The sequence below is a fragment of the Pleurodeles waltl genome, chromosome 6 (assembly GCF_031143425.1).
Source record: "Pleurodeles waltl isolate 20211129_DDA chromosome 6, aPleWal1.hap1.20221129, whole genome shotgun sequence".
Taxonomy (NCBI): Eukaryota; Metazoa; Chordata; class Amphibia; order Caudata; family Salamandridae; genus Pleurodeles; species Pleurodeles waltl.
Window position 1 is genome coordinate 887,110,481 of NC_090445.1, and position 13,033 is coordinate 887,123,513.

At 45.7% G+C, this 13,033-nt stretch overlaps 1 protein-coding gene across 2 annotated transcripts in view; it reads left to right on the top strand.

The window, feature by feature from the left end:
* The window catches only part of ALDH18A1 (aldehyde dehydrogenase 18 family member A1), a 284,510-nt gene that overhangs the window by 226,275 nt on the left and 45,202 nt on the right, over nucleotides 1-13,033 (top strand). For both annotated transcript variants that reach the window (XM_069239691.1, XM_069239692.1), the window contains exon 15: nucleotides 7,408-7,529. In XM_069239691.1, the coding sequence (XP_069095792.1) occupies nucleotides 7,408-7,529 (122 nt within the window). The remainder of the gene's footprint in view (nucleotides 1-7,407; nucleotides 7,530-13,033) is intronic.

A 13,033-nucleotide genomic window follows, 5' to 3' on the forward strand; every position in this document is an offset into this window, starting at 1 on the left:
GACCTGCCATTGCAATGTCTGTGTGTGCAGTTTTAACTGTAAATTCGACTTGCCAAGTGTACCCACTTGCCAGGCCTAAACCTTCCCTTTTCTTACATGTAAGACACCCCAATGGTAGGCCATAGGTAGCCCCAAGGGCAGGGCAGGGTGGGGTGTATGGTTAAGGTAGGACATATAGTAATGTGTTTTATATGTCCTGACAGTGAAATATGGCTAAATTCGTTTTTCACTGTTGCAAGGCCTGTCCCTCTCATAGGTTAACATGGGGGCTACCTTTAAATCTGATTAACGTGTAGATTCCCTTTGGGAGCGGATGGACATGTGGAGTTTAGGGTCTCTGAGCTAACAATTTGAAAAAACATATTTTAGTAAAGTTAATTTTGAGATTGTGTTTGAAAATGGCGCTTTTAGAAAGTGAGCATTTTCTTGCTTATACCATTTCTGTGACACTGCCTGTTGTGGATTCCCTGTCTAGGACAGTTTGACAGTTGGGCTGGTTGCACCTCACGCTAAACAGTGACACAAAGGGAGCTGGGGTGTAGTCTGCATTTCCTGATGAGCCATCTGTGCTAGGAGGGAGAGAAGGAGTGGTCACTCACACCTGAAAAGGCTGTCCCTGTCCTCACACAGTGCAGTCTCCAACCCCCTGGTGAGTGTCTGGGGCCTGGCCTGAGCAAGGCAGGATTTCACATTCAAAGAGACTTTACTTTGAAGTAGGCCTACTTCAAAGGAGAAATTGGGTATAAGGTCACCCAAAACCACAGACTTTAGAACACTTCTGGAAACCAAGAGGAACCTCTGCCTGGAGAAGAGCTGAGGAAGAAGAGCTGTCCTGCCTGTGACTGTGCTTTGTGGAGCTATCCTGCAGTTGCTGCTTCTGCCAGAGTATGAGGGCAAAGACTGGACTTTGTGTGCCTTCCCTCTTGAGAAGAAATCTCCCAGGGCTCGATTTAGAGCTTATCTCATGTTGTTTGAAGTTTCAGGTACAGCAAAGACTTCTCTCTGACAGCACCTGGAGTCTCTGGAGAGACTCCTACTCTGCCCTGTGGTGCCCATCCATTTCCTAGGACCCTGAAAGGAGAAGCTGGCAGCCTAAGAGGAAGAAATCCACGCACAGAATGCTGTGCGGGGAAAAGATCGACGTGACTCAGATCTGCGGCTGAAGAAACACGCCGTTGGCTCCGCGGATGAAAATCGACGCTCGCCGGAAACTTGACTGAAGTATCTACGCACAGAGCATGAGAAACAACGCGCAGCATCGCTAATGGAGGCTGGGAGATTGCAACCCGTGATGCGTGGTTTTCGGATCATCGTGCGGCTGGATTTCCGGCACAAACACCGCTGGGTGTGTAAAAACAACGCAAGGCCTGCCCGGACCCGAGAGTGCTGACCGTATCGACGCATCGCTCTCCTGTGGAGAGAAGAAACGACACGTCCGACCTGACGAAAGGAGAAACAATGCGAGGTCTCACTCGTGAGTGAAATCGACGCATCACAAGCCCTTTTTGACGCACACTCGCCCGTGCAGGGTCATTTTTGATGCACCCAAGGTACATTTTCACACTAACAGTGTTAGTGTGTTTGTTAAACTACAGAAAGACTCTTTTTGCTTTTTAATTGATAACTTGTGTATTGGAGTTTTGTCGTTTTGGTCTTGTTTTGTTTAGATAAATATTCTCTATTTGTCTAAACCTGTGTTGTCATTTTGTAGTGTTTTCATTGTATATGGTGGTACAAATACTTTACACCTAGCACTCTGAAGTTAAGCCTACTGCTCTGCCAAGCTACCAAGGAGGTAAGCAGGGGTTAGCTGAGGGTGATTCTCTTTTACCCTGACTAGAGTGAGGGTCCTTGCTTGAACAGGGGGTAACCTGACTGTCAACCAAAGACCCCATTTCTAACAATGACGTTGATTGCAAAAAAACAGTCTCACTGATCACAATCTTAACTGCCCAGGGGTGACTAAATCAGCCACCATAGTTTCTGTTGTACAGTCGCTAACCGGCCCATGTTTGTAGAGGTTTGAAAAGTGAGAGAACCATGTTTCAGGGGAATGTAATAAGCTATAAGTTTAGATTGATAATGCTTACCATTGTCTACTACCTTCCAAAATGACCTGCAGTTATTCTTAGTGGCCGCTTTGTATAAATTCTCCCATATCTGTATGTTCCAGTCCTTACGTGCTTGTGTTTGGGTCAACTTATATTCATGTTGTTTTAAACAAATCAGGCTGGGGTGCCACAGACCAAAGCAAGGCGTAGCTCATCTTTCTTATCTCTACAAGCTTTGTTAAACCTTGTGCGCTCAACCTTTATTGGGGCCCAGCCAGGCCCAGAGCGACATATAAAACACTCCCCTAACTTATTAATAAGCTTCCCATTGATCTTTGCGATGTTAGTCTGCCACAGTTCATCCGTGGATGAAGCAAAGGGAAAATCTTTAAACTCAAATACCACTTCCCTTAAGGATTTAGTCATTAAGGTTCTGGTGTCTGTGTCAGCCCCATTTTATTCTAGGTTTGTTATTAGTGGGGATCATACTTGTGCTTAGTGAAACCAGGTGTTTGCCATATGGGTAAATAGATCTTTTAACGAACAGTGGGGAGCATTGTGGTCACTCTTCCTCCCCAAAGCTTGAAAATTGACTAAATTGCCCCACAAGTGCAAAGACATCAAGCAGTAATTGATTCTACTTGTATAACCCGGGTGATTGTAAGTTTGGGCAGCATGCAAATCTAAGGGTGTATGACCATTGCAAGCTCTTATACTGTATGCTAAAGTACATATCATGAGCTGGTAAGTAGCACTAGTCCAGAGCTTTACAGGGGAGGTGTTAAGTATGGGACAGGGGAGGTGTTAGGTATGCCTATGGGGTCTCTGACCCAATCACAACACCAAGTCCGTTTGTGTTGTTTGAAGATGAACCGGAACAAGTCCTAGACGTAAGGCCCTTTGTCGCTGAGCTCCAAAATAATTCGGGAAAGTGGTCACATTCGAAGGTGCAGAAACACTCTGGCTCCAGGGAGTGATCTTGAGGTTGCTCTACTTCAAGGTCTAGGAGTTAAGGTAAGTCCAAACATTTCCAAAAAAAAAAAAAAGACAAGAAGTCCAAGCACGTTTACAGACATCCTGCTTCTTTGAGTCGCACAATCCCCTGGGTGCAACTAGGACTCAGAGCAGCTCTGCAGAGAATGCTACTCAAGCGCTGCCACTTGATATCCTCCTCACCGCCCTCAGTGACAGACACTGTGGAAGAACCTTGATGCCTAATAGGAAAGAGGCTCTTGCCTCCAGTTTTGGTACCCCACCAAATGCCACTGAATCGCCTTTAGGCTCCACTAAGTAAAGGTGGCAGCCTGTCGGAAACACATTGGTGGATCCATTCCATTCCCTACACTGACCAGGCCACTCGATCTCCAACACAGGTTGGCCCCATCTCCGAGCACAGCGCTGCTTGCTTCCGTATCAGCGTAACGTGTGACACCATGGATGCGAGGCCCGGCACAGATTCCGATGTCTCAGATTTAAATCACATATTTCTGTTGGATTTCGAAGCTAAAGTAACAAGTCATCCCATTCCTGAGTTCCACAAATACAGTGGTGATGGCAATATATTTTATGAAGAGGGGAACATTTTTGATTTGCAGGATGCCAGTCAGCTTGACACTTCCCCTGACTCTGGTCTCTAATCTAATCCTGTTGCTGATGAAGAATCAGCCTTCTTGACAGCTGTTATTAAGAGGGCAACAGAAGAACTATTCTTATATCTATCCTAGTGGTCACAACCAACATTTTGACAGAGGGTTGTGCGATTAACCAAGAACTCCTCTCACCTTTTAATGAGGCCCCTGGACTAAACCAGAATCTTGCCCCCCAGTCAACAGACAAGCAGCAATATGGCACAGTCCTGCTCCAGGGGATCCTGCCTTCTTGTTACAGTATCGTAGCCTGGAGAGCTTGGTGGTGCAGGTGTCATCGAGACACTTGAACCCCTAATTGTTTTCCCACCACTCTTCCTGATATGGAATCCAAGCCTGTGGACTCTTTTGTAAAAAAAAAAAAATAATAAAAAAAAAATAAGTCTTCACTGGCCCCAGTCTTTCCCTGCAGTCCGTCAATACCTCCTAGGACGGTATTCACACATGTTGTGGGACAATGCGTTTCAAGCTCTTCCTGAGGATGACAAACCATACCGTAAATTGTCTTAGTCCTTGATGGCCAAGATGCTGCTCAATATACAATCCATTCTGGCTGGATGAAACTAACTGCCTGGAAAAGGGTAGTCTGCACCTTTGAGGAGCTTAGTTGCCATGCACGGATCCGCTCCACGGGGTTTTCTTCAGATGTCCAGCAGTCCCTCATTGACATGCCGTCTGGTGTCTCCCAAGCTTTTCGGAGTGAAGGCGGACTGTGCTCTAGAGTAATTTAAGGAGAGCAAAGCCACCTCTCGCCCTCTGGGTCTAGCATAGCCACCCCAGCAGTTCCCATAAGACTGCCCTTTCAATGTTTTGGCAGAGATAATATGCAGAGGCAACACCAGCATGGGCCTCAGCAGTCCTTTCGGGTGTGAGGCCAGGGAGCTGGTTGACCACGTTCAGACCCACAGGTGCTGCACTCTACACAAACCCCACCACCTCCCCTCCTGAAAAATAGTGTTCTTTCGAGCCATTCCCACGGTTCAGTGAATCCAGAACATTTGGGCTATGATCCTGATGTTACAAACCTTGAACCAGGTCTCAATGAAAGCTGCTCTGAGGCTTCTGCATCCTACTTGTGGGCCATGGCAGGCACATCTGAGCTCTGCAGTGGGATCTGAAGTCTCAGTGGGCTCAGCGCCAAGGCAACCATTCACACTCGATCCAGGTGTCGAATGAGACTGCAAAAGTCCAGTAGAGTTGGTTGCTCGACCGTAATTGGACTGGTGACCTGCCCCTTTCTTTACCCCACCCAGAACCAGCGGTTGAGACGGATGTATTGTTATTGGGTATGGGAGATCAACTGGGAGAGGTGGATATCTGAAGAATCTGGTCTCTGGCAGAAGTTTGCCTCCATATCAGTTTGCTTGAGTTGGGAGAGATTAATTTGGCACTGAAGGTGTTCCCTCGACTTTGAAGAGAGGACAGGTGCAGGTGCTTACAGACAACCCATCCCCCAAATGGTACTACCACAAACAAGGCGGTGTGGGATTGTAGGTCGTGTGCCAGGAGGATCTGAGTATCTGGAAGTGGCTGAACATTCAGGGCATATCCCTGATTGCCAAGCATCTGGCGGGATCATTAAACAACAGGGCGTACCAGCTCAGCTGCTAGTGCCTAGCAGACACAAAGGGTGGTTACACTCATAGTTGGCACAGGATATCTTCCAAAAATAGGGAGAACGCGGGCTCTATCTGTTCGCCACTGCAGAGAATGTGCAGTGTGTCAAAACATGAGCTTGTTTGATTTCCCGAGGCAATCCTCATTTGGAGACAATTTCTGCCACCATTGGGGATCGGGACTCCTGTATGCCTTTCTGCCCCTTGCTCTCCTGCCCAGAATGCTCAAGGAGATCCCAGGCCGAAGTTATCCTAGTGGCCCTGGACAGGGTGAGGAGTGTATGGTACCTGGAACATCTGTCCAATCTGGATGTCCCTCCGGAGAGCCTACTGTTGCAGTAGCAGGGCCAAGTCTTGCACCCAAAACTGCGCATTCTACACCCTCATGCAGGGAGATTGAGCGGCAACACTCAATGATTTTCAATCTTTCAGGAAAAAGTTAGTGCGCTGGAACAAAGCGCCATTCCTACCCAAAGTAGTCACAGCCTTCCACATAGGGCAATTCATCACCTTGTCGCTTTTCTATGCACTGCTCATTACTCTAAGGAGGAAGAAAAGCATCAACGCCTTGACCCTCAATGGGCACATTGGCTCTATGTGACGTAAACCAGGGAATACCAACAGAACAACCAGCTTTTCATCAGTTTCTCTGGGGTTGAGAGAGGCATATTGTTTCAAAAGAATACCATCTTGTGATAGGTTGTGCTGTGTTGTGTATAAAGATCTGCTGTGGGCTATCTAAGTACTAGGACCCAGAAGGGTTGCGCGCTTTTTTAACCAGACCAAAGGCTACTACAGCTGTGCTAGCGTGCAGTATGAAGGTCATGGACATTTGCCAGGCCACTGGGTAGGTGTCCTGTCACATGTTCATGAAATAATAATGCCTGGATAACTAGGTTTGGCAGGATGGGCTTTTCGCTCTATCTGTCCTAAAAAACTTCCTGATCTGAGCCACTCTACAGACCCACCACCTGGGGAGATACTGCTTTGGCATCTGTAGTAATAAAGTGAGGAATCAGCAGTTAGAAGCCTATCAGGAGAACAGGTTACTTGTCTTTGGCAACATCTTTTCTGGTAGACACTCTTTAACTGCAGATTCTTTACCAACTCACCCTCCTCCCCTTTCTGTGGAATCGACCCATACAGTCCATTAATAAGATCCCAAATCTGAAATCCACTGCACTTCTGATTTCACTTGCTCCATGTCTGATGGAGCAGACGGGGATCAGAAAGAGATAGACATCAGCACACAGAGGTGATGATTTTATAAGGCCCTGACAGCACATCGGAATCGACGTACCAGACGTAGAACCTCACAACGGCACCTATTGAAGGGCAAGGGAACTGCTTTTGACGGTACCGGGCCCAGTCCGTTGCCTGGGAGAAATTCACAAAGTGAGGAATCTCAAGTTAGTCTATACTAGAAAAGGTGTTCCGAAGGCAAGTAAATCTGTTCATTTGGCGAATGATGATCCTCTGTGTTTTCAAAGTGAATTCATTAAGAGAAGATCTCTGTTGCTGAGAAATGCAAAGCTTGATCTAGCTATTCCTCAAACAGTACTGCTTGGACATACCGTGGGTCAAGCTGAGCAACATCTCCTATATTTACACATCTCGCACCTCTAAATTGAAATTGAGAGATTGTTAGTAATTCCCATGCTGAGGACAAGGAAAAGATGAATAAATATGGGCATGTATGGGACATTTGCAGAATGAATATCCTCCAGACGCCGGTCTGTGCTCTCACTCAGGCACTGGTCTGTTTGTAAAAGGACTGTTACTAATTTATTGAAATATTCTCACTTTGGAAGCTGAATGAGTAGTGCAAGCCCATTCCAATAACCCTAAGCATTGCTATCAGTTATGTTTTCAGTGTAGCACCTAAAAAAAGGTTTATTGAATAAAGTTATTTATTTACCGTTTAATATCCCAACAACATGACGCATTTTGGAGTATCATACATACAGGAGAGTGACTTCTGAGTCCGGTTTAGGAGCAAGAGTTAAACAAAGGCATTGTTTTAACTTTTTGTGTGCATGTGTGTGTTTTCTAATGTTAATTTTCAACGTTTTCTGCTTTTCTTTCAACTGCTAGTAAGAGACTCAAAATGTGACTATCCTGCAGCATGTAATGCGGTAGAAACTCTATTAATCCACCGGGATTTGCTGAGGACCGCTGTATTTGATCAAATTATTGACATGCTAAGAGTGGAACAGGTTAGTGTGGAAGAGGATAATTTCACTTTGCTTGTGAGATCGTTTATACTGCATTATTCCTTACACTTTTTTGTGTGCATTATATTGTGATTCATTTTTGTTTAAAATATGTGCCCATCCACAATTTCCACCAAAATACATCTGTACTTTATAGTATATACTGCTCATTTTTACTACCTGTTTAAGGCATACATCTGATATTTATTGCACCACTACCACTGGTTGTGCACCCTGAATATCGACCCCAAAACACTGATGGAACACAATTTTGAGGACAAAATATCAAGAAATAAATATTGACCGATAGCAGCTAGAATTCTCTTTCACAAAATCTAGACCGGATTCCTTACTTTATAAATATTTCCAGGCGTAAGACTGGATCTGGAAACTTTTCAGCAGTACTTCTGCATGCCAGAAGATTTCACAGTGTGGCTCGACGCTGACATCGTTCTTCTCTGGAAGTCAAATGCGGAGATAATACAGGAACCACTCCCACGTGTAGAATTCAATTCCTTTCTTTCCACACCATAAGACGTGGATCCGGAGCTACCTCTCATCTCTTTGAGAGATTTAACTGTATCAAAAAATTGTTTTACGATGTGCTAGACACGTCACCTCCCAAAACCACCGGGTTTAAGCTCTGTAAGGACTGTCGACAGACAAATGTCTGTGACAGATCCTCATCAAATTTGTCTGGGGTTGATCAACTACTCGTTAAGACCTGTAGTGACTGAACATCGATGAACCCAAAGACCATGGGCGATCATGTGCCAAGTACTGGAATACTCCTTGATGAGACTGGTCCAGGTTGGAAGTTCAATTCCATTCAAGATCCAAAAGTCTTTGGAGTCATTTCAGAGGCCTGTCTTCCTTTTGATCCAAATCTTCGGGCAAGTCAAAGAGAAATACAAGAAATTTAAATAGGACTCAGACCCTTCTCATCGCTCGCACCCCCCTGACAAGGTGTGGCTCCATACATCTAAATTTTGCTCCCAAAGTCTTTCAGCTTTAGAGCTGATTGTACAGCTTGTTCCAGCACAACCATGTTCTGGGTCCATCTGCCAATCCTAAGCAGATTGAAGAGTTCCACGAGGCCTCACTCTGACTGTTTGTATCCTTGCCAACTCCCCCTGGCACATGTACAGGCTTGACTGAGCAGAGAGAATCTCCATTTGGGTTACCACTGGCTGTTTCTCCTTCCATGCAAGGTGAACCCACCATCCCATAATAGGGCCACTTCTGGCTCCACTCTCGACTCTACCTCCGGCACCATGGTTCACACCGGTCCCCAGCACATTGATGCAGATTCTGTCTCCATCGACAGCGGAAGACGAGGCTCTAAATTGTCCTCTCTGACATTCAATTGAAGTCATGTCCAGATGCTGTTGAGGCTTCATTTCCGCCACAACGACATCTACCGAGCCCATCTTACCATTTAACAAGGCCCTTACAGATACTTTGTTGGGGGGCATCGGCCGTACCTTGCTCTGGCCTCCTGGTCAACTGTCAAACCTCATCCATCATTTTGGCTCAGATCAGTGAATGGCAGCTGCCTGCTGGGGCACTATTCTCACACACTTTGGGACTCAGTGGCCCAAGTCCTCCCAGGTGTCCCTGACAATCTGACGTGTCCTCATCCAAGTCATACAGAACTGTCACGATGCAGCCAAGTTCACAGTTCATTGTGGCTTGAACACCACCAGTTCAATTGGGTGGGCCATTGGCACCAGTGTCGCCATTCACTGCCATGCTTGGCTAGGGTCCACCGGTTTTTCAGGCAATGTCCAGTTGTCCATCATGGACATGCCACACGATGGGACTTGTCTGTTTTGGAACACCATAGATTGGTTCAAAGAGGCCAGGGCCACAGCACGCGCTCTTGGCTTATTTTATCTTCGGAAAAACATCTTTTTTTTTTTTTTGGGGTGGCTTATAACTTTAGAAACATGACTAATTTGAACAAAACTGACATTTTTTTACCTCAGTTTGGTCCTAAAACTCTTTTAATGCAGACGGATCGAGGTGAGAAATGTTATAGGGAGTGTCCAAAAAGTTACATTTCCTACTCAAGCGCTGGTATCGGAAACCTTGTCAAGGATAGCTCCAAAACCACTCTACATCTCAATACCATGCTTGAAGAAAACAGTTGAACATAGGATGTGCCCTCTGTGGCCTGCTGGATATAGTCATTCTGTAGTGTTTGAGAAATCCCAACATAAAGACTGCAAAAATCCATAGCAGTGCTGCCAGACAGCAAAGGTCTTCTTGTTATCGCTCTGGGTGTGAGAAGCTGGAAATTTCTTCCTTAACACTTTATGCAACCTGAAAACCTAAGCTTCAGTCTCTCCACCCCGTTCTGAAAATATGTGGAGCGATGCTGGAGACACTCCATGCCTCACTGCAAGGCTCCACTAGGATGTATTCAGGAGGTTTTTAAAATTACCATCTTTGCCCAAAATCTGTAAATTTAGCTATGGATGCTGGTAACGAAGTATCAAATTAGCAGACCCTGTTAGACTTGGGGTAACATGGAAACTGCTTCAACAGCAGTACCATTACTTACTAGTACAAGTACACACTGCAAGCAGGGTAGAGCCGAAGGACTTGTCATGCTATTGGTATAACAATATAGAGTTGGCAGTGGGCCTGCCATGTGGGGCTTTTAGCCAAGGTTGCTAGGTGCAGGACATGACCAAAAGCTGTGCTGTGTGTGCAGTAATCAGGATTACAGGGAATGTGCTCCGTTATCACAGGGCATAAAACGGACAAAGTATGTTATTACCAAAGTAAAGCCATCTGACTTGTCAGTCAGTAGTATTATATAACCTCATAAAGTAAATATTTTCATTTGTATTTGTATCTGGTACTTTTTAAGCACAACAGTCTCTTCAAGTAGGGGATATTAGTGCTAAGATTCCAAGACTAGATGCTTAAAACACAATACAAAATAAGGAAATGTGATTTAGAGTAGGAAAATAACCAAGGTTTAAGCAGCTTCTTAAATCTCAACAAGGTGGCTACAGAACATAGATGCAGTAGTTAGGAACACCCATCATAAAGCAGCCACTTCCGAAAAAACGCTGCCACCCATGGTTTTCAACTGAGCAGAAGAATACCATTGAAATCTGTGCCGAAGAGGCAATTGATCAGGTGTATTGATTGCCTTATGCACTGGACATAAGAGACTTAAAATTAATCCATTTCCTCAGAGGTAACCAGTGCAAAGAAACCAAAACAAGTAGAATGTGATTCTGTTAAGACCTTGGGCCAGTCGGGCAGCATAATTCTCAATGGGTTGAGCATTTGAATGATAAGGGCTGGTAAATCGAATTCATTTGCTTGCAATAATACACTGTTGTGGTCACAAACTCAATTGGAATTGGCATTTTCTTTGATGGAGAAAAGAGGTAGAATAATTGTCTCAGTGTGTGTGCAGTTAGTAAAGACACAATTCTAAAACTCTTGAAACCTGGTCAACTAAAGTTAAGGAAGAGCATATAGTCACACCTATATTTTTTCACCACTCTTCTAGAAGCGGGCAGAGGATCTAGAGTGCTCTACCAGAAATAGTTTCCAGAATACAGAGGAGTTGGTAGAACAGAGAATTTCCATCTTATCCTATGAAGTTGTAAGTGATTGCCACCGATACAGAGGTGGATTTTGCATAGCCCTTCATGAAGTAGACTTGCTGCGGTCTGCATATCTCCTTCACAGCAATTTGGGTGTCATCCACATAAAGGAAGAAGTTCAAGCCAGATGATGGGATGAGATGGATTAGGGGGATCCTATAGAGATTTAACAGCTACAGTAAGAGGACAGTCCCCTGAAAGACACCTTACGTGCAGGTTCTTGCTTAAGATTGAAAAGGTGATGAAGAGGTCAGTGAATATATATTTGAATGCAAATCGGCAGTTCATAATATAGCCAGATCTTGAATTCTTAAGTCAGACAGACAAGATAAGAAGATATGACTTGCAGTATCAAATGCCGCTGTAAGATCTAAAAGAATCCGGGTGGTATGAATGTTTGCACTGGCAGTGTATTGTAAGTCATCAAGGACTGATAGTTGTGGCCTCAGCCCTATGACCTGAACGAAATCCCATCTGTACAGGGTGTAAAAGGCCATTGTCTTCCACAAAATTAGACAATTGCTTGAAAACACTTTATTAGTTTGGCCAAAAAAGTCAGTTGTGTGATGTGTTTATAGTTGGTCAGATCACCGGGATTCAGAGTAGATTTTTTTTGTAAGTTGTTAGGTCACACAGGCTATTTCCAGAGTTCTGGAACCTTACTGTATCTGAAGGAAGCCTTCATAAGAGCTCTGATCCAGCTAGTATCTAACATAATATAATGTTCGATGGCATCTGTCGCTGTAGATACGCATGTTTTGCAATAGCTCGCCATCTGGTGTTGGGCCGGAGTGTTACAAGTTGTTTTTCTTCGAAGAAGTCTTTCGAGTCACGGGACCGAGTGACTCCTCCTTTTGTCTCCATTGCGCATGGGCGTTGACTCCATCTTCGATTGTTTTTTTTCCGCCATCGGGTTCGGACGTGTTCCTGTCGCTCCGAGTTTCGGAACGGAAAATTAGCTAATTTCGGAAGATTTTCGTCGGTATTGTTGCGTTCGGGATCGGCGTAATTAGATTCCACACCGCATCGAAGATCGAAGAGCTCCGGTGCCCTTCGGGGTAGTTTTTCGATCCCCCGTCGGGGCCTGGTCGGCCCGACCGCGTGCTGAAGAACGCCGATGGAACGGACCCCGTTCCGTTTCTGCCCCAAATGCCACAATAAATACCCCTATACAGACCAACACTTGGTCTGTAACCTGTGCCTGTCACCTGAGCACAGTGAAGACACCTGTGAGGCCTGTCGTGCGTTCCGGTCCCGAAAGACACTCCGAGACCGTCGAGCCAGAAGACTTCAGATGGCGTCCGCGCCGACAGCCCACCGAGAGTTCGAGGAGCAGGAAGAGTAAGGTACCTTCTCGATCCAAGAATCGGACTCCGAAGGATTCGACGATACACAAACCGTGAGTAAGACATCGAAAACCACACAGAGAAAGATTTACAAGGCCCAGGGGACGCCACTGCCATCCGGCCATGGCTCCACCCATAAATTCGGTGACCGACCGTCGGCACCGAAAAAGGCCCAAACAGTGCCGAGGTCGTCCGACTCCGGTCGAGACACCGGCACGCAGCCTTCTCGGGACCGAGAAAGTGCTGGAGACAAGCCTCGACACCGAGATGCCGGTGTGGACACAGCTCGACGCCGAGACAGCGGCACCGAAGAAGATCGACGCCGAGAGGTTTCGGCCCCGAAAAAGAAAAAAGTCACCTCGGAGCCGAAAAAACACGCAGACAGGGTTTCGATGCCGAAACAAACTGCAAGCGACCCAGCTTCAGGCTCTTATACAGAAGAGCACTCGCTAACCTCCCAAATGCAAAAGCATAGGTTTGAGGAAGAGCTACAAGCAACTGATGTGGACCATACGCAAAAGCGTATCTT